This window comes from Talpa europaea (genome assembly GCF_964194135.1).
Source record: "Talpa europaea genome assembly, chromosome: 8".
Taxonomy (NCBI): Eukaryota; Metazoa; Chordata; class Mammalia; order Eulipotyphla; family Talpidae; genus Talpa; species Talpa europaea.
In genome coordinates, this window is record NC_140075.1 from 121,571,410 (window position 1) to 121,591,969 (window position 20,560).

At 69.9% G+C, this 20,560-nt stretch overlaps 2 protein-coding genes across 2 annotated transcripts; one reads left to right on the forward strand and one right to left on the reverse strand.

The window, feature by feature from the left end:
• Window positions 1-1,676: 1,676 nt before the first annotated feature.
• On the reverse strand, window positions 1,677-4,348 carry CKB (creatine kinase B). The gene is made up of 8 exons (XM_084239873.1): window positions 4,261-4,348; window positions 3,828-4,034; window positions 3,587-3,741; window positions 3,384-3,516; window positions 3,058-3,229; window positions 2,370-2,493; window positions 2,066-2,255; window positions 1,677-1,982 (listed from the first exon to the last, which is right to left on the reverse strand). The coding sequence occupies exons 2-8, from the start codon at window positions 4,018-4,020 to the stop codon at window positions 1,804-1,806; spliced, it is 1,146 nt and encodes a 381-aa protein (XP_084095999.1). The 5' UTR covers window positions 4,021-4,034; window positions 4,261-4,348; the 3' UTR covers window positions 1,677-1,803.
• Window positions 4,349-9,674: 5,326 nt separating this feature from the next.
• Window positions 9,675-14,054, forward strand: TRMT61A (tRNA methyltransferase 61A). The gene is made up of 3 exons (XM_084239971.1): window positions 9,675-10,006; window positions 11,459-11,725; window positions 13,192-14,054. The coding sequence occupies exons 1-3, from the start codon at window positions 9,676-9,678 to the stop codon at window positions 13,449-13,451; spliced, it is 858 nt and encodes a 285-aa protein (XP_084096097.1). The 5' UTR covers window position 9,675; the 3' UTR covers window positions 13,452-14,054.
• The last annotated feature ends 6,506 nt before the right edge of the window (window positions 14,055-20,560 follow it).

Consider the following 20,560-nt stretch of genomic DNA (forward strand, 5'->3'; position numbering starts at 1 on the left):
GGAGGCTGGAGGCAGGGCTGCAGCTCGGCGGGTGGCACCTGCGGCCAGAGCCGCCCCCCACGCCGGTGATGCCACAGCCTGGGCCCTGCGGTGCTTCCTGCCGCCAGTGGCCAGGTTCCATGGGCCGTGTCCATGGCTGCTGGGGGACCCCCACCTGGTGGTGCTGGAGGCTGCGTGCTTAGCCAGCCCACGCTTGAATGGGATTGGAAATTAAATTGACCCGTTTACAGGACCCAAGTCCAGGGGAGAGGGGCTGGTGAGTCCACAGAAGGGGGTGCATGGCAAACCCTCCCTTGTCCCGGAGCGAATGCTGCCTGCTGCAGGGGCTTCTTCCCACTGGCCGGCCAGGGAAATGCACTTGCATGACCCCTTCCCCAGGGGCGCCGGCCGCTGTGCACCCTCCTGGGTGTGCTGACAGCCTCCAGGAGGGCCCTTCTCCCTCTGCGGGGAGGGGGTGTCTGCCCGACCAGGCCCCCAAGTACCTGTGCGCCTTGGGTCAGGGGCCTAGGCCTTCCCCACTGTCTTCAGACCCTGCCCAAGCAGTGGTGAGGGGCCTGAGCCAGCATGTGGACCAGGGGGACAGGCTGAGCCCCCCACCTCATCCCCATTGCTGGGCCCACAGGGCTGACCCCCTTGGCAGACAGGGAGCCTGGGTGGCTCTGGCTACTGGGGGGCGCCTGCTGGGCGAGGCCTCACCCTGCCCCACCTTCGGCGCGTGGACCCCAAAGCTGAGGGAAGGGCGGCCCTTTATAGCAAAGGGTAAGCCCGGGCCTGGCCGGCCCCCAGACGGGGCAGTCAGGGTGGGGGCTTGAGTGCCAGCCCGGGACTCAAAGGATGGGCGCAGACCCCACCCCACCAGCCCTGCACCAGGAGCCTGGGCCCTTGCTGGGCCCTTCACCAGGCCCTGCCTCAGGGCACCGCCTTACCCCTGGAAGCCTCCCCCCTCCCCCCCCGCCCCGGGCTCCCCACCTGCTCTACGTGCCCCTGAAGGGGCGGCGCCAGGTCGGCCTTCTGCCAGCTCCTGCCCCGCGGCAGGACCCCGACTTGCTTGTCTGGGGGTCGCGCCCTCTAGTCTTTACCGGGTGGGCCCGCACGCCCGGGATGTGGGACACCGGCCCTGCGGGGGCCACCCCGGGAGGACCCGGCCAGCAGGGGGCAGCGCAGAGGACTGCGCGCGGAGGCCCCGCCCGCAGGCTCGCCGCACCCCTCCCTGCCCTGGCCCTCCAGGGGACCCCCCAGGGAAGTGTGGGGTGTAGTGGGGTGTAGTGGGGTGGTGGCGGCTGGAGAAAGGCCGGCAGCCGAAGCCGGCGGGGCCCGCGCGGGCGGGGCCGGGGGCGGGACTGCGGGGCAGCCGAGCGGGAAAGGGGGGGCTCTGGGCGCCTGGGGACCTGCCTGTCCGCGCACACCTCGCTCCGCAGGGGGCGCCCGCGCCCCGGCCAGCCTGCCCCTCGCCGCCCGCCCCCCGCCCCGGCCAGCCTGCCCCTCGCCGCCCGCCCCCCGCGCCCCGGCCAGCCTGCCCCTCGCCGCCCGCCCCCCGCCCCGGGCCGCGCGGGCCACCCCGGGGCCTCCCAGCCCGAGGGGCGCGACCCCGAAGGGCAGGGGGCGCGCGGAGGGGCGCTCACACCGGCAGGCCGAAACCCCGCTTTATTTCCGCATCGGCGACATCGGCGCCATCACAAAAATAAACTCTACAGGGCGGCGGGCGCGGCGAGGGCGAGGGCGAGGGCGCGCTCCGGGGGCGCGGCGGGCTCCCGCGGCAATAAGTTAGGAGCGCGGGGGCGGGCGGCGGGGCGGGCGGCGGCCTCACTTCTGGGCCGGCACCAGGTCGTCGATGGCCTGGCCCTGCTCCAGCCGCTGCTCCATCTCGATGAGCAGCTTCACGCCGTCCACCACCAGCTGCACCAGCTCCACCTCCGAGAAGCCCAGGCGGTCGGCGTTGGAGACGTCGAAGACCCCGCCCACGGCCGCCGTGTCCACGCCCCCTGCGGAGAGCGGGGTCAGCGCGGGGGGCGGGGCGGGGGCCGGGGGGCGGGGCGGGGGGCCGGGGCGCCGCGGGGCCGCGCACCTGTGCCGCGCTTCTGCAGCCGCAGCCGCTTGAGCACCTCGGGGAACTTCTCGTGCTGGCCCAGGTGCGGCAGCTTGATGTGCACGCCCGCGCGCAGCCCGGTGCCCAGGTTGGACGGGCAGGTGAGGATGTAGCCCAGGTGGGGGCTCCACATGAACTCGTAGTTCTTGGACTTGAAGAGCGTTTCAATCTGGGGGCGGATAAGGCGTGAGGGGCGGGCCGCGGGAGAAGGGGGGCTGGAGCCCTGGGAGGGGCCCTGGGGTCGCGAGCCCGGGACCCCCGGGCGGCCCGCGCCCCGCCTGACCTGGGTGAGGCCGTTGCAGAAGCGGGTGAACACCTCCTTCATGTTGCCCCCCTTCTGCATGGAGATGACGCGCAGGTGGTCCTCCTCGTTGATCCACACCAGGAAGGTCTTCAGGTCATTGTGCCTGGGGGCGCAAGGTCAGGGCTCCCCCCTGCGCTGCGCAGGCACAGCCGGTGCAGGTGCAGGGGCCCTGCCCAGAGCCACCCCGCCCCGGCCCCGGGCGCCCTCGGGGGCTGGCAGGAGACCCAGAAACCGCAGGAAGGTCCAAAGGGACAGGCCCGCGCGCCCCCGGCCGGGCAGCCCCGTGCGCCGAGCAGGGCGGGCCGGGCCCTCCCCGGGAAGCGCAGACTCTGGGCGCTCCAGCCGCATCTGCCCCCCCTGGGGCAGGAGCCCGCGAGCACCCCCGCCCCCCCAGGAAGCGCCTGCGTCACCGCACCTGGCAGCGTCCCTCGGGCGGGGGCGGAGGCGAGAAAGGAGGGAAAACAAGCGCCAGCTCCCCAGAGGGGTGCGCGCGGGGCGCCAGCGCGACCTGTCCCCACCCCGGGACCCCGACAGGCAGGGGCCGCCGGCCGCACCTGGCGGTCAAGGTCACCCGGAGGCCCGGGCGGCGCCAGCCCTGCCCCCGCCTCTCCCCGCAGCGGGCGGGGTGCGCGGGCGGGGTGCGGGGGGGGCCCGCGGGGACACGCACCAGATGCCGCGGGCGTCGGGCCAGTCGCGGGCCATGCCCGAGGCCAGGAGCAGCGGCGACACGGGCTTGTCGAAGAGGAAGTGGTCGTCGATGAGCTGCTGCTGCTCCGCCTCGGTCATGCTCTTGAGCGCGTAGTACCTGCCCGCCAGGTCGCCGTCCAGGCTGGACAGGGCTGCGGAGGGCGCGTCAGGGGGCGCCGCGCCCGGGCCCCCCGCCCCCCGCCCCGCCGCCGGCTGGGCCCGCGCGGCCCCCCGGGAACCCGACCCGCGTGCGCGAGGCCGGCGCCGCGGCCGGGGGGCCGGGGGACGGCGGGGCGCGGACCCTACCTTCCACCGCGAGCTTCTCGACGGCGCGGCGCTCCCCGCGGCTGCAGTGCGGGGGGAGGCAGAAGCCGCGGATGCTGCGGCCCGTGCGCACCCGCGAGCTCAGCACGTAGCTGGGGTCCAGGTCGTCGCCGCCCTGGGAGCCGAGGGGTGAGCGCCGGAGCCCCCGCCCGCCCCGCCCGCCCCGCGCCGCGCCCCGCCCGCACCTGCAGGTTGTCGGGGTTCAGGTCGGTCTTGTGCTCGTCGCCCGGCTTGTAGCCGCCGTGCCGGTCCTCGATGATGGGGTCGAAGAGCTCCTTGAACACGTCGTACGACTCCTCGTCGCCCGCCACGCAGCCCACGGTCATGATGTAGGGGTGGCCTGCGGGGGGCGCGGGTGACGTCAGCGCGGGCCGGGCGCGCGCGGGCCGGGCGGGGCGGGCGGGCGGGCGGGCCGGGCGCGCGTACCCGGGTTGTCCACGCCGGTCTGGATGACGTCGTCCAGCGTGAAGCCGCTCGGCGTGCTCCGGGCGCGCAGCTCCGCGTACAGCTCGGGGGTCAGCACCTTGGCCATGTGGTTGTTGTGGCCGCGCAGGTCGGGGAACTCGTCCTCGGCCGGGAAGCGCAGCTTCGCCGCGTTGTGGCTGCTGGAGAAGGGCATGGCGGCGGCCGCGGCTGCGGGGGCGCGGGGTCAGCGGGCGGCCCGGGCCGGGGCCGCCACCTCCCGGGGTCCTCGGCCCGGGCGGCTCCGGGACGGGCCAAGGTCAGCGGGCCCCGCGGCGCGCGCCGGGACGCGCCGGCCCGGCCGGGACCCCCGCCCGCCGGCGCGCGCCCCGGGCGTCCGGCCCCGCGCGCCCCCCGCCGCCGCGCGCCCCCCGCCCAGGCCCTCGGGCCCACTCACCGGGCGTCCGGCGGGGCGGGGGCGCTCGGTCCTGGGCAAGTGCGGGAGCCGCGCAGGAGAACAGCAGCCGCTCGGCTCGGCCGCGGCTCTTAAGGGACGCCACGCGGGTCGCCCATTGGCCGCTATTTATAGCCCATTCATTCCATTGGCCCGCGCCGCGGGGCGGTGCCGCCGCTTTGTCCTCCGCCCGCAGCCCCCGAGGCCCCCCCGGGCCTCCCATCCCCGCTGTGCCCCGGCCGGGACCCCGAGCAGCCCACCTGGACACCGAAGCTGGACCCTCGGGCCCTTGGACCCCCTGGGGTTTGCGCGCGCGCGCGCACACGCGCACACACACACTCAGCCTCCGGCGGGAAACTGAGGCCCGTGAGACGCCCCGCCTTGAGGACGCTGGGGCTCGCCTGCGCCCCATCCTTTCCTTCCCTTGTCCCGCCAGCCCCCGCGGTAGCCGCGGCCCGGGGCCTGGCGAGAGGCCCCAGCGCTTCCGCAGCAGACTCTGCCCCCCCAAGCCCGCCGGGTCGGCGCTGGCCCGCAGCCGCCGACCTTCCTCAAGGTGCCCGCAGGCATCTCCCGGCGATCTTGGTGCAGAGCGAGCGCGAGGCGCAGTCTGGCTGCCGCCCTCCCTCCGGCAACGGGGTGCCCTGACCTGACCTTGGCCAGCCCCCGGGGCTCTGGTCTGTCTGAGCGGGAGACCCTGGGTCCAGCCCCTCCTGGTAGGTGCGAGAGCACAGCCCAGGGCGCCGGCCCTGACCCTCTCTTGGGGGACAGGTTTGTCTCCCCACCCCGCCCCCAAAGGCAAGCCCCAGAGACTCCCAGGAACCATGGGAGGAAACATAACAAACAAAAAGCATATGTGAAAGTAAAAAAAAAAGAAACTCACTAAAAACGGGGTTCCGCAAGCGAAAGGACAGCAACTGTCTCATCCCCCACCCCCAGCACACCCCGGTTGGCAAAACATGAAAGACCGACTCGGGCCAGCGCCGGCTGTGGGCTGGAATGTGGGGAGACAGGCGTTCACACGCTGCCGGCAACCATGGGTTGCTACATCGTCTCTGGAGAGCAGCCCCGCAGCGTTTATTAAAAACGGGGATGCTCGGGGATGCTCGGCGACCCGCAGCCCCACCTCCAGGAGCCTCAGGCAGCACAGGCCGTTGGTCTCTCTCTGCCCAAGACCTGAGGGCACGCCTGGCTGTCCAACTCCCCAACACCAGCCTGTGCTGGGGCGGAGCGGGGAGGCCCTGCAGGCCGGCCCCAGGCGGCATAGTATGCAGCTGTGAACGCTCCGGCCCCTCGTGCCTGTCTGCCCTGCGTGCCTGTCCGCCCTGCGTGTTTTCATGCATGGACCGGGAAGTGCGCGTGCAACACAACCCCTCCCGTGACTGCGCGGGGAGCTCGCAGCGAGAGGAGCCAGCACTGCTGCCAAGGGGGGGATGGGGCCAGGAGATGGGGAGGTGGGCGCTCCCGGGCCGGCGTCCCTTAGGAGAGGGCCCTGGAACAAGAGCAGAGGAGAGAAAGACAGCAGCCTTGTGAGCACGGGGGGGGGGGGGGGGGGGGGGGGGCGGGGGGGCGGGCGGGCTGGCCTGGCTACCCCGCGGGCACCGAAGAGGGGCTCCTGCCTCTTCCCTTGCCCGCCTGGGCGTGCTTTGACCTGTTGGGGTTTTTTAGACCAATAAAACGAGCCCAAGTATGAGGCAAATATGTGAAAAGGCAAGTGGCCTGGGCTGCCAGACAGCAGGTGTCCCTTAAGCCCAGCGTTCCTGCACCCCCGCCCCCAAAGCCCCTTCCCCGGATTTTAGAAGTATCTGCAGCTGCCCTCCCCGCCTCCCCCCACCGGCTCAAGTTTCTGTTTCTGGAAACTGCTGGCCTCGCAGGGCTCTCAGACCCGGCGGGGTGGGGGTTGCACCCAGAGCTTCCTCTTTGTCTTCAGCCTACAGAGCTGCTCCCGCGGCCTCCCCTCCCCCGCCCTCTAGCCACCCAGGGCCTGACCAGCTCAGGGGTGCAAGGAGGGAAGGACAGGTGTCCCTGTCCCTTCACAGCCCGGTCCCGACCGGAGGGGGCATCAGGAAGCAGGGCTGTCCTGCTCAGGGTCTGGCCAGGAAGGCTCAGCCTCCCAAGATGGGTCTTTTGTCCCTCCCTTGCACAAAAGCAGAGGGAAGAGCAGAAGGTGGGCAACAGAGGTGCCAGTGCCAGTTGAGAGGCAGGGCAACCCCACAACCCAGGAGCGCGGGGCCCTGTGCTCACATGACTGCGGGCCTGTCCTGGGAGCCCCCAGGTGGAGCCCGGCCTGGCCTCAAACAGCCCCAGGTGGTCAGAGCAGTGACGGGCGCAGGCCTGTGCTGTTGGGGGGGCTGGGTGGTCCCAGAGCAGGGGAAATCAGGAGGGGCCTGAAGGGTGCCAGCCTCTTCAAAAGCACAGCGCCCCCCGCAGACCAGCCCTCTCCGTGGGTGCTCCATGTTCCCCAAGGCCCACAGGAGCCGGTTTGGCGGCGTCAGGTGAAAGGCGGTGACATCACCCAGTCAGCCTGTGGTCCAAGTTCCTCAGAAATCATACCTGGCTACACATTAACCACCAGCCTCGAAGGAGGGTGGGGAGCACCCAGCCCCACAGGAGCACCTGGCCCTGGAGGAGGGTGGGGCGCCTACAGTCCCATCCTGGCCTTTCATTACAGACCTGGGCCTGCTTAGCCAGGTGGGCCCCGCGCAGCGCTGGCAGACTCCAGGCTGAGCAGGCAGAGGGGGCCAGGTGGGGGTCAGGGCCAGGCTCTAGGCAGGGAACCAGACCTGTCCTCAGAGCCCATAAGGGTGCCACCAGGGCGGGCAGGCATGGCCTCCTCCTGGTGCCCTGGTCCCGAGCTCTGCATGACCCGAAGGGGAAGCTGATTGGGTCAGAAGAGGGGCAGGGGCTGCCCTTGGTTCGCTGAACACAGTGGGGCAGGTGGCTGGGCTGGTCAGGAGGGGACCTCGTCACCTGATCATTTCTCCTTCCTACGTGTTCCCTTTATTTTTTTTTTTAAGATTTATTTATTTAGGCATACAAGAGCTGGGGTACAGGCTGCAGGGAGTGAGAGGATTCACCCGAGACAGAGCAGGGAACAGAACAGGCAGACGGACTGAAGACACTGCTGAGGGGACCAGCGGGCGAGACAGGAGAGGGCTGCTGCGCCATGTGGGACTCTCCCTGGCCGGCCCGGATCAAACTCGTGCTGCAGAGGCTGTGGATTACCTCACAGTGCGGTGCCCAACCCCTTGCGCCAAAAGGGAGGCCCGGAGATAGCATGATAGCGCTGTCTTTAACCCCTGTGCCACCAGGGAGGCCGTGTTCCCTTTACCTTAACCCCGCGTGGGTTCTCTGGAGCCAGGTTCTCTGGTTTAAATCCCAGCCCCACTCTGGCCACGCTGGCTGCATGACCTTAGACAAATGACTTAACCTGAGTCTGTTTCCCCGCCTGGAAAGTGGTCCCTCCCTCACGGCCCGCGGGGCCTTACTGCCATGGCTCTGGTTAGGGGGGCTCCACCATCACACTCTGCCTTGGGCCAGGGCAATCACTGGGGCTGGGGGAGGCGGGTGGGGGCGTGAGGCTCCAGCTGAGGGCTGGGGCCAGCTCAGAGGGCGCAGAGGGGCAGCTCTGGGAAGGCTGCCTGAAGGGGGGGGACACTGGAGGAGCCAGTCGGGCCCAGACGGCGCAAGAGGGAAGTCGGGACCGCAGGAAACCACCGCGGAGTCACCAAGTCCGAATTTAGGCCCTGGACGGGGCCAGCCTTGCTCCACACCGCTCCACACCCCGCTGAGCCTGGGGGAGGGGGCAGAGGGGGTCGGGGTGTAACAGGGTGGTCCCCAGGAAAGGGGGAGGTTCCCTGCCCCACCCAAGGGAGGGTGGAGCTGAGCAGGAAGAGGAGAAGCTAAAGAAGAGATTGAGGAAGGAAGCAGGATGGAGCCAGGAGACCTGGAGGAGGCGCATGGAGCCTAGAGACATGTGAAGAAACTGCGCTTGTCTTTTGGTCGTGGACTGGGTGACACAGATGTGGGTGAGACCCGTGGGGAGGTGACAATGGCAGCTTTTATCTTGATGTTGATTTTGCTCTTTTCCTTCCGGGCTTGTCCGGTTGTTTGTGACCCTTTTCTGTGGGTCCCCACTGGAAGATGCTTTAGACTTGTGGCAGGCTTTGGGGCCTTGCTCTGGGCCAATCCCATTTGGATGGACTTTTACCCACGAGGGGACGGGTAACTTTGGGTGCTTCACTTAGAAACTAGACTCTTTGCCTTTCCTGTATTGTTTCCTAGTTTTATTAAAGTTCCTTCCCATTAAAGTCTCCTATGTTTTGTGTTGATGCGGCGGATGGCAGAACCCATGTAGAATAGGCAGGTTTGCGGGGCTTGGGCTACCCCTCTTCCTGTCCTATAACAGGGGCACTTAGGGGCTGCGCGGGCCGGTGCAGCACGGGCGGGGAGTCCCTGCCGGCGGCCGGCCGGGCTGCGGGATGTCGAGCGGCGGGAGGGCCGGGAGGGCCGTGCCTGGCCTGGCCACTGCCTGGCGGCCGAGCCTGAGCAACCCCGGGCCTGGGGGCGGCCTCGGCCTGCTGCGGGGCCGGGCGGGGGCGGTGGGCCCGGGCGCAGGGATCACGGGGCCGGCGGGCGGCAGCGGGCGCTGCCCCGCGCTCCGGGGGGGGCCGGGACCCCACGGCCGCGCTCCCGCCCACACCGCGCCGGGCGCGGGGGGGGGGGGGCCGGGGCCGAACCCCTGGACGCGGGGAGGCGGGGCCCCGCCGAGGCCGCGCCCGCAGAGCCTTCCCGACGCGCCCCCGGCGCCTGCGGCCGGCCGGCCCGGGCACCCCCCCCCCGGTCCCCCGGCCCCCCGGCCCCCCGGCCCGGGCCCAGGCAGGGCCGTCGCGGGGCCGCGGGCGCTCGCGGGCGGGGGCGGCGGCGGGCGGCGCGGGCCGTGACGTCATCGGCGGGCGCCCGAGCCGGAAGCGCGAGCGCCGCGTCAGCCACGTGCGGGAGCGCCGAGCCGGGGGCGCGGGGCGCGGTGAGGCTCCGTGGGGGGAGGGCGCCCCGGCCGCGCGCTCAGGCCTCCCAGCCCCCACGCCCGCCGCCCCCGCCCGGTCAGCCCGCGCGGGGCGAGAGGCCCGGCCTGGGGCGGCCTCGCGACCGCGCCTGCTCCCCTCAGGCAGCTGGAGCGGGGCGTCCGGCCGGAGAAGGGTGTGAGGGGCCAGGGCCTGCCCTCCTCGGACGGCCGCCCCCGCCAGGCCGCAGGCCCTGCGTCGGTGATGTGGGCTGCGGGCTCCAAAGGGCGGGCCCGGTGCAGCGCTGCCGGCTGCGTGTCGGGCCCACCGGGACCCAGGGGCCCTGCCCGCCTCCCTGGCCTTACGTGTTCTTGCCCCGCACTTCCTCCCAGGTCCCGGCGCCCGCCAGCGCAGCACCATGAGCTTCGTGGGCTACGAGGAGCTGATCAAAGAGGGTGACACGGCCATCCTGTCCCTGGGCCACGGCGCAATGGTGGCCGTGCGCGTGCAGCGCGGGGCGCAGACCCAGACGCGGCACGGCGTCCTGCGGCACTCGGTGGACCTCATCGGCCGCCCCTTTGGTTCCAAGGTGACCTGTGGCCGGGGCGGCTGGGTGTATGTTCTGCACCCCACGCCGGAGCTCTGGACGCTGAACCTGCCGCACCGCACCCAGATCCTCTACTCCACCGACATTGCCCTGCTCACCATGATGCTGGAGCTCCGGCCCGGCTCTGTGGTCTGTGAGTCTGGTGAGTCCTCTGTCGCCCTGAGTTCCGAGAAATTGGCATGAAGGTGGAGGCCAGACCCAAGGCCCGGACAGCCTGCGGCCCCTTCCTGGAGACAGACTCCGCCACTCTCCTTGATTTAGCAGAGTTTTTGAGGGGGGCTGACCACAGGGAACAGGGCAGAAGCTAGGAAGCTGTCCCCCAGCAAGAGTGATGGTGCTGGACCATCACCACCCCTAGGTAGTGAGCCACTGAGGGTCTCCCCCAGCCTGGCGCTGACCAAGGTGCTGACCGCCAATTCCTAGCCCTGTTGCAGAGAAAGGGTGGAGGCTGCCTGCCCCAGCAGCTGCTGACTGTGACCCGCGGGAGTCCTAGGCCAAGGCTCAGCCCTGCCCTGGACAGAGGCTGTGAGGTGCTCAGCCCCACCGGGTCCTCAGCCACGGTCGATGACCGTGAGCACCTGGCCGTTCAGGCTGGGGACTGGGCTTGGGTCATGGAGCTGGAGGCCAGCCAGCTCAGCCCTTGCACACTCATGTGCCCACTACAGGGACTGCAGGTCAGAGAGCAGCGGGACTGGGCAGAGCACAGCCCCTATGGGGCTGGTAGTGGGCCTTGGAACCAGCTCCAGCCTCCTGTTCCCCTGCACCTGTAACCTGTGCCTCAGCCCCCTAGGGCCTTGCTCCGCCCAGTGAAAGGAACATGACCAGTGGGCACACCCTGAACCCCACTGATGCCAAATTCCCCTGTCGGAGCCGTGGGTCAGCCCTAAACCAGGCCTGGTTCCTGCTTTGTGGGGCACAGCTGGTCAGCGTCACTAGCCCAGGGCCTCTGGTTGCTGGGAGGCACCTGAACCAGGGCCTGGTGTGAAGGGGACTCAAAGGTGCCTTCTCCAGTGGGCACAGCCAGGGGACCTTTCCTAGGAGGGGACACTGAGTTGTAAATGATCAGAAGGAGCCCGGGAGAGCATTCTACCAAGGGAGAGCTGTACAAAGGTCCCGAGGCCAAGCTCGTGCCAGAGAGGGAGCGGAAGCGGGGAACGAGGTCGGGAAGACTGGGGGGGGGTGGGGGGGCGAACCTGGCCCTAGTGGTAGGTTGGATGGGGCGACGTCCATTCCAGGCCGGGCCCTGCGGGAGGGCAGCCCGGTGGGGACCGAGGAGGGGTGGGCTGCACGCAGCTGAAAGGATCCAGAGACGACGTGGGGCGCAGGAGGAGCGAGTTGTGGCAAGTTGGTCCCTGTGTCAGGTCACAGGAGGCGAAGCACAGCAAGAGCAGGGCCGCGCCCTGTGTGGGTATGTGGTGGGCGCAGCCTGGGGTGCAGGGAGTGCAACGCCGGGGTGCAGGAGCTTGGGCCTGGCACGCGGAAGGAGGGTGGCAGCTCCCCAGGTCTGTGGCCTGTGCAGCCCGGCTTTGCTCCTGTCCCCTCTGCGGGTCCCTCTGGGGCGCGGTCCCACCTGACAGCGGTCCTGCCCCCACAGGCACGGGCAGCGGCTCTGTGTCCCACGCCATCATCCGTACCATTGCACCGACCGGCCACCTGCACACGGTGGAGTTCCACCAGCAGCGGGCTGAGAGGGCCAGGGAGGAGTTCCAGGAGCACCGCCTGGGCCGCTGGGTGACCGTGCGGAACCAGGACGTGTGTCGCAGTGGCTTTGGTGTGACCCATGTGGCGGACGCCGTCTTCCTGGACATCCCGTCGCCGTGGGAGGCCGTGGGCCACGCCTGGGACGCCCTCAAGGTGGAAGGTGTGTGGGGCTTGGGGGGTCTGAAGCCCAGCGAGGGCAGGAAGGGCAGCTGCCGGCAATGGCCTGGCCAGGGCCGGCAGCCTGAGGAGGGGCGGCTCAGGCGGCGGGAGCAGGAGCGGGGGGCACAGAGGGGGCGCCTGGTTTGGGGGCCAGGAAAGCTGGGAGAGGAGTCAGGCCTGGAGCGGCCAGAGCCCCTGCTCCTTGGCCCGCCCCGCCGGCTCCCCGCCCCCACCCCAGAGGGGGAGATGGCTCAGGCCCCTGGAGAATGTGGCAGCCCCACCAGCCCCTTTTAGGGAAGACGCGGTGTGGAGGCGGGAGGTTGGCTCCCAGCCAGGGAGGCACTGGGTTTTTCCCTTTTCTGGAGAAGGAGCGGGCTCAGTGCAAGCAGCACCCCCCCACCCCCCCCACCCCCTCCCCCGCTGGAAGGTGCCCGGGGAAGGGCTGCCCGGGGACAGATGCCGGCCCGCTCCAGCAGCAGGGCAGCGACCGGGGGGCCCAGAGGGCTCCTGCCCAGCTCTCTGGCTTGGGCTCCTTCGAGCCTTGGTCTCTGCCCAGCTGGCCTGTGACCAGGTGGAGGGGAGGCTGGCTTCCCCCCACTTCTAGCCCCTCCTGCTTTGCCCCTGGACACTTGCGGGCCCTCCCTGATCGGGGGACACCAGCAGGCCCAGCCCCTAGTCCCACGGAGGCAGAGCAGCCTCGTGACCTCCCTCCTGGTGCCTCGAGGCTGGCCCAGGAGAGCCTGGCCTCCCGCCCCTCCCCCGCGCCTCTGGCCTGGCCTGCTGCTCCGGGTCCGCAGGCTCCCCACTCTTTGGCCAGCCCGCTTTCGCTCTGGCCTGGCAGCGCGTGAGCCGGTGGCCCCCGGTTCAACAGACCCTGCGCTCCGCCGCGGCGGCCACCGGCGCCCCTGCCCGCCGGCATTACCCTCTGGGCTGCGGCAGGGGTGTCTCCTTCCCAGGTCCAGGGAGGCCCAGGCCTGGCCACCCCACCCTGCTTCCCTGCCCCTCCTAGCCAGGGCCCAGGGGCCAGGCTGCCCGCCCTTCTGGGAGGGCCCGGAAGGGACTGTCGCTCCCACCCCCGCCCGTCAGCTCCGCGCTCCTCAGAGTGGGCGCCCCTGTTCCCGGGAGCAGCGACAGCCTCTAATTTCCTGTGACGGCAGCGCCCCCGCCGCCTGTGGGCCCTTCCCGCCCCCGAGTTGCGCGCTCGGGCTGTTCTGAGCTGGAGTCGGGCAGCTGCCGGCCGCTCTGCCTGGCCCCTCCTGGCTGCGGACCCTCGGCTGCCTCCTGCCACGGGGCGCAGAAGCGTGGGGCCCGGGAGGCCCGGGGAGTGGGCTCGGGCCGGCCTGAGAAAGGTGGGGGGGAGTTGGCTCCTCCCAGACCCCCGCTCTCTGCCCGAGGGCGCGGCCGGCCGGGGGAGGCCCAGCCCTGGCCCACGCTGCCCTGACCCCGGGCCCCCCCTGCCACCCTCAGGTGGGCGCCTCTGCTCCTTCTCGCCCTGCATCGAGCAGGTGCAGCGCACGTGCCAGGCGCTGGCGGCGCGCGGCTTCTCGGAGCTCAGCACGCTGGAGGTGCTGCCCCAGCTCTACCACGTGCGCACCGTCAGCCTGCCCCCGCCCGACCTGGGCGCCGGCCCCCGCCCCGACGCCGGCCCCTTCCGCAGCGGCACCCCCATGAAGGAGGCTGTGGGCCACACCGGCTACCTGACCTTTGCCACCAAGACCCCGGACTAGCCGCACCGCCGGAGCACTGGGCCTGGAGGCTCCGCCGCTGGACGCGCCTTGGACGCCGCCAACGCCTGCCCGGGGGCCGGCTGCGGATAGGAGGGCTGGGCTGGGGCCTCCCGGGCACAAGGAGAGGCCGTGGAGCGCGTCCTCTGCAGGCCGGCCCTCTGGGCAGCGAGGCCTGCCCACCCGTGACCGCCGTGCCCGGCGCTGCTACTGCAGCCTGAGGCGTCGCCACCGCGCAGGCTCTTCACCCTGGCCAGGGGTGCGTCCAGGTTGCCCCCTCCCGGGAGCCCGGAGCAAAGACACAGCCGGGGCACTGCCTATGCCACATGGGGGTGTCCCCGCGCGCCCGCCTCCTGGAGGGACCGCAGCTTCAGCCCCCTGCCCCCCTTCTGCCCCTGGGCAGCACACACATCCTTACTGAGGGGAGCTCTTGGGGCCCTGCCAGACCCGTTCCAGCCTCGGGATCCCCCTCCAGGGAACCCTGGGCCTGTGGGTGGCTTGCGCCCTAGAGGTCCCCAGGGACACTGCCTTTGCTTTCGCCTCTTGAGGGGTGTCCCCGGGGTGCCAGGCTGAGCTCCCGCCATCTGGACAGAAATAAATGCTGTTGCCCCCACGCACTAACTGGTCCCCGTGCCCTGGAGGCCCACTGCTGCGCAGTGTCCGAGCTGACAGCTCCACACACAGCCTCCTGGCCCCGCTCCTGCCTCTTCCTGTCCCAGCGCAGGCGCCGCGGGGTCCGGACACCAGGACAACAGCCGGGACACAGTGGACAAAGGAGCGAGTGTGTGGCCACCCCCACTGGCCACAGAAAGGGCCGTTTGTCCCTGGGGAGGGCGAGGAGGGAGGGGAGAGAGTCTGTGTCCTGTCCCGGAGCCCAGCCCTTGCTGTGTCCGCCTGGCCCTCAGCCTAGCGTTCGCGGTGGGCTCCTGGGCTGCTGCACGCTCCCACGGCCCCAGCCCGTCGTCCCGCGACCACTGCCGGGTGTGCCTGGTGTGTTAGGGGGCCTCCAGACTGCCTCCAGCCAGTCTCCCTCACAGGACTGAGGGCTCCCTCCTGTCCATGCTCCTCCCTCTGCTGTCCCCTGAGGCCTGTGTCTACCCAGGGTCCCCAGAGTCTCTTGCCTCTCCCCTTCCAGAACCTGTCATGGCCTCTGGCCAAGGTCCTCACCTCAGGGAGGATTAGCCATAGGGACAGGCCTGGGGTTGTCACGTGGCACAGCTCTGCAGGGTTTGCAGGCCTTGAACTGCAGTTTTGCGTGACTTACTGGGCCTGTGCTTGGGTTGGTATGAACTGGAGGGGCAGCTGGAAGGCCCAGCCCCGGAGGGGCATCTGGGGCGGGGTCATCAGGGGCAGGAGGCCTGGGTCTGCTCGTGAGCCCCTGGGGCTCCCCTAGGCCTCCGGCATCCATCCATTCCAGATCACCAGCTTGGCCTCAGCCTGGAGCCAGCAGCAAACTCCTGTGCATCCTTCAAAGCCCTGCTCGAAAAGTCCACTCTCAGCCCCATCCCCTGCTGGCAGGAGCACCCTGCTCAGCATCCTCTGCCCCTGCGTGTCCCAGGCAGGGCTGAGGTACCCATCCCGGCCCCAGCCCAGTGGTGCTGTGGGCAGAAGAGTGGGAGCAACTACACCCAGTTCTCCTGCTGGGCCTGCTGGCCCACAGTGCATGAGCCCCTTAGCAGGTCAGTGCCCGCTGCCGCCTCCAGCACGGGGGCTGGTCACAGGACAGGGAGTCACTGGAAGTTCCCTCCCTGCCCGGCCCCACACTCACCGCAGCCCTCAGTTTTTCCTTGGAAATTTCTTGCACGTGCCCCGCCCCCCCCCCCCCCTTACAGTGCCCGGCAGCCTGTGCGGACCCTGGGGCGAGGAGCCACACCTGCTTCTGGGGCCCCAGGCCAGCGCCCCTCTGCCGTGTCTCCCAGACACCCCAGTGTTATCCACTTGGGCCTCGCCACCTGGAGGTCCTCCAGCTGGGAGCAGGGCCCAGCCCTGTGCCAACGCGAACCCCACCCCGAAAGGTTTGGGGGTGGTGAGTGGAACTGGAGACACCAGACCCCTGGGGACTGCACCTTGTCTCGCAGAGGGGTGAGGAGGGTCGTCTGCCCCGGGAGGGCAGGGCAGGTGGCGGCCTTCCCCTCGCCCCGCTGTCTGGGTCTCCCACTGCCCCTTCAGCGCTCACTGACTTGCAACTCCTTTCTGCGCCCGCCTACCCTCCAGGCCTGAGGGCCCACAGGTGGGTGGTAGGAGGTGCCCAGGGAAACGCCGTCCTCCCCCCACTAGCCCATGAGCAGGTGGACAGGACTGTCCAGCATCCGGGCCGCTGCCTGTCTCCGCCAGAGCCACGCCACCTATCAGACCCTGCCCCCCCCCCCCACTTGCCAAAGCAAGAGGAAGTCCTATTGGGAGGAAGAATCATGGAGGGCTCCTCAGAGGCAGTGGCGTTGTGCTGTGTCCGGAGGGACTGTGGAGATTGAAGGAGCAGTAGAGAGCCCTGCGGCCGTCAGCTGGGCCCCACGCGGGACTCCTCACGAGCCTGAGAACGCAGTGGAAGCCAGGGTAGAGGTGCGCATGGCGGCCCCTCGGCCCAGAGCAGGCCCTGCCGGCCCCGCCTGCAGGGCTGCTCTCTAGCCTGCCAGCGCGAGGGGCTGGGAGCTGTGTGAGACCGTGAGCGTCCCTACACCTGCACCTCAGCGCTCACGGATCATCTCTGCGATTGTGATCAGGAGCAGGGGCTGCCACCGCCTCCAGGAAGGCCCCCTTCCCTGTTTAAGATCCAGGGCCAGAATTCTGGAGCCAGGTCTGGGTCCACCTGAGACATGTTCTTGGCGCTTTGCAATACTTGAAGTGTTTTTTGCATCTTCTGGGGCACTTGAGTAGTTTGTCAGGACAATGGGACGGTCGCCGCGCGTGCGGTTAGTTGTGTAATGACGCTGAAGGATGTCGCCTGGCCAGGCACAGGCAGGCGTGGGGGGTGGCTGGTCAGGCCCACAGCTTTAGGCAGGTGCCTCTGCCAGCTCTCGCTGCTGTGTGGCTGCATAACAAGCACCCCCAAACCCAGAACTTCCTGACAGCAGTGGGTCCCTCCCTGGGGCCTGTGGCTGCTCTCGGCCACCCTTGGCCAGGCTGGCGCCGTGGGGGCCGAGCCCCTGCTTCTGCTTCTGCACCCCTGGCTGCGTGTGGCCCCGGGCACTGTCAGCTGGTGGGTCCCAGCCTGTGGGCACAAGGGGACCTGTGGGCACAAGCGGACCGGGGTTCACAGTCATGTCCGGGTGGGGGAGGAGCCTGCGCTGCAGGAAGGGGGGGCCTCTGCCCGTCCCCCCCAGCCCTCCCCACCCCCGGACCGAGCACCTGGGCCCGCAGCTGCCTCCCCACGCACGCAGGCTGAGGGCGTTTCAAAGTCAGGCTGCCTCGGAAGCCGCGGTGCGGCAGGAGGGAATAGCGGCTCCCACCCGGCCCAGAATAGCTCAGAACTGGGTCACAGGCGCCGAGCGCTCCGGTCACAGCCTCAGCCTTTAGCCGGAATCAGCTCTTCCCGACACCTGTCCCTCCCGAGAGGGGCGGGCGCGGATTGAGAAGAAGCAGAGGAGGTGGAGGTGGGTCGGGAGGGGAGCCTGCTCGCGGGGGCATCCCCCCTCCTGCGTGTGGGGCCTCGGGGGGCCTCCGCCCGCTTCCCCTCTGCTGACCCTGACCTCTCCGCCTCCATCCCTCCTGCCCACGCCGCTGCTCCCCCAACCCCCAGCCGCCCCAACCTGGAGCCAGGTGTGGGAGACACAGTGGGCACCCAGGTGCCTCTGGGGGTGGAGTAAAAACTTCATGTGTGCCAGGTCCAGCACTTGGCGGGAGCACCCTAAGTCTGGGCCCTGGGGGCTCCCTGAGCCCTGGCCCCTCCCAGCTCACCTTCAGTAGCTGGGGTGGTGGGCTGCAGGTCCGGCGCCCCAGGGGTGCAGAGACCAGTCACGTGTCTGGGGACACGTGTGGGCCTGGGGTCCCCCACTAATGCACACTTGGAGGAAGGAAGAAATCTTGGGGAACCTTTCACCTGAGTCGAAGTTCAGCCCTCCCACTCCCTGTCTCTGTTGCAATGTCACCAGAGAAACTGGATTCGCCCCAGTGCCCCCGCCCCACTGCTCCCTGTGCCCTTCCCCCAGCCCGGGCATTGGCCCTCCATCTCCTGCCAGGACCCTGGGCTGGAGGGGCTCCCTGGGAGGGAGCCTGGGAGGGAAGACCCCCAGGGCCTGCTCTGCCACCACCTGACAGGGCCTGCTGCCACCAGCCCCTGCATCTCCAGGAGAGGGGAGTCTCACCCCACCCAGACCTCCTGCTGGGGAGCTGTGCCTTGGAAGCATTCCCCAGGGGATCTGAATGTTAAAGTCTGAGGAGCACTGTTTGGCTCATCTTTGTTCCCTTTGCCTCAGTCTCTAGGAGCTCGGAGGCAGAGCTGGGAGGCGGGCCTGGCGCTCCAGCTCACCTCCCACCCATCTCTTCCTGATATCTCACCCACCTTCCCCCAGAGTGATCTTGAGAGAATCGAGGTGGGCGGCCCACGTCCACGCTGTGACCTGGGTACGCTGTCACCAGGTGGAGGGGAGACCCATCCTCGCCAATACCCAGCCGCATGTCCCCGCATTTCTGCTGCTGTGCTTCCCTTCTTTAACCCCTGCACCCCCAAGAGGCAGTTGTCCCAGGGGACAGAGGACCCCTGAGCTTAGGCGACAGGGGTGTTTCTTGAAGCTGCAGTGGGTGACAAGCCATCCAGAGCCCGGGGGACCTCAAGGGAAAGGCAAGTCCCAGGCCTACTCCAGACCCGCTGAGTCGGAGCTGGTGAGGGGCTGCACGGTCCGCCAGAGGAGCCCAGTCTCTCTCCAAACAGCTCTTTCCTCTTCTTGCTTAAATCCCACAAACACACCGTGGTGCCGGCCTCGGGCTGTGGGCTCCCCAGCAGCTCAGGCACTTGTGGGGAGCCTGCAGGCCGCACAGCTGGGGGCCGCTCCTCCTCTGGGTCCTGCAGGGGCCCGGGTGGGGGTGGGGCCGCCGCGCCGGGTCCTTGTTCCAAGGAGACAAACGTTTTATTTTACAGAAACAAGACGACCGGGGCGCCTGAAGCCTGGAGCCGGGGCGGGGGCGCGGGGGGCCGGGAGCCGGCCTGGGCGGTGGGAAGAGGCTTGGCCGCGCGTCTCTGCTCTTGCCGCTCTTCGGCCTGTTCCCGGAAAAAGCTCGTTTAAAAAAAAAAAGGAAAAAGCCGGGAGCCGCCTCGGCCCGTGGAGACGCCGGCCTGGACGCCCTCGCGGGGCCTGGCTGCTCGTACCCACCGCCTCCCCAGGCCACCGGGCTCCCCCGGGTGGGACTCCTCCAGCTCCGGGCTGTGGCAGGTGAGCGGGTGGCCGCAGTGGGGCCCGCCCCGCCCCGCCCAGGCGGCGCCTCCTGTGACCGGCGCGCTCGAAAGGTGACTAAGCGGGGTGGGGGGGCCGAGGGAGACTGCGGGCGCCTGCGGGCAGCCACAGGGCAGGGCCAGCGTGTGGCGCGCTCGGGGGACCAGGGTGCGCCCTGCCGGGAGCCGGTCACTGCCGGGCACATGTGGGCTGCGGCTCGGCCACTGGACGCAGCCAGAGGCTCAGAGGGCTGAGGAATGCGGGAGCCCCAGGGCGGGGACAGTGGGGGTGTCAGAGGCTGGTTGCTAAGTGACAGGCACAATGGACATTCCAGGCGCCAGGCAGCAGGAAGGAGGAGACGGTTCTCAGCAGGAGGATGCACTGGGGCCCAGGTCGCCCCAGCCCCGCGGCATGCAGATGGCCTGGCTGCCCCCCACCTCGGCCCGCCCTCGCTGGCCAGGCGCCCCCAGGGCTGGGCACAGGGCCTGGCCCCCAGCCTCCTCCCGCCCCCCACTCCCGGCCCTGCCTCGGGAGCTTGCCAGCCCGGCCTCTAGGGCCATGTGCAAAACTCTCAGTACAGTTGAGAGGTTTGGGGGCACCCCGGTCCTCAGCCACACCCCAACTCTATCCCTAGCTCTGGGCTCAGCTCCCCCCAACTCCAGCCCATCCCGGCCTGGTGAGGCCGCTCTCCCCGGGCAGCAGCCACGTCCGGCCTGGCCTCTGCTTTGTTTTCTGCGCTGCAGCGCCCACTTCCCCCTCCGCGGGGAGACTGCTAAGCGGGTGGCGGGGGGGGGGGGGGGGGGGGGCAGGCGGGGGAGCAGGCGGGCGGCGCGGAGACGAGTGCCCACCGCCGGTCACTGTCGCGCTGCTGGGGAGGCGCGGGGCCCCCGAGTGCTGCCCCCACTCCCGGGCCTGTCCCTTTGGGACGAAAAGGAAATCAGCCCCCACTCTCTGGGGGCCTCTAGGCCGGCGGATGACCGGGGTCAGCAGGGGGCGGATGGGAGGAAACCGCCAGAGGACGGGGAGCAGCGGCAGGGGCAGGCACACCCTGTGTCCTGGGGCCCCACCCACAGCCTGACGGGCTGGGGAGCGGGCCAGAGGCGGCTGCCTTCCCCACGGGGCGCCGAGGCGCTTCCTGGGAAGTTGACAGATGCATTTCCAAGGTGACCTTCAGCCTCAGCCCCTCCGCGGAGTAAGCCTCTCGCCGGGAACAGGCAGCTCATCTGCCGCCTCCACTGTCGCTGTCGCTGTCGCTGTCGCTGTCGGCTCCAGGGCCCGCCACCCGGGCGTCCCGAGCCCACCCCTCAGCCCCATGCCCGCGCCGACCCCTACCCCCCACCCCGGGCGCCTGTGCCGGGCAAATGCCCCCCCCACCGGCCGGGCCTGGGCTCGTGCAGCTCCAGGAGCAGCCAGGGCCATGAGCAGGGTGGGGACCGGCCCCCCAGGGCAGTTGGGGCCGGGCCTGAGAGCGGACTTTTGGACAAAGGATGCGTCCTCCTGCGCCTCGTTCCCCCCCGCTGAGGAGTGGGGTGCCAAGGATGCCCAACTGGGCTGTAGGGGATTCTTGGGCAGTGCCCGGGGTTCCAGCCCCTCACTCAGCACCCGCCCAGCTCACAGGAGCCAGGGGCATGGGGCTGGGGGGGCTCCCTTGCTGCTGGCAACACCCCCAACACTTGCCCGGCACCCTGGGGACCCAGACCGTCAGCTGACTATCCGCCAGGGTCGCCAGCCCACGCCTGCTCCCCG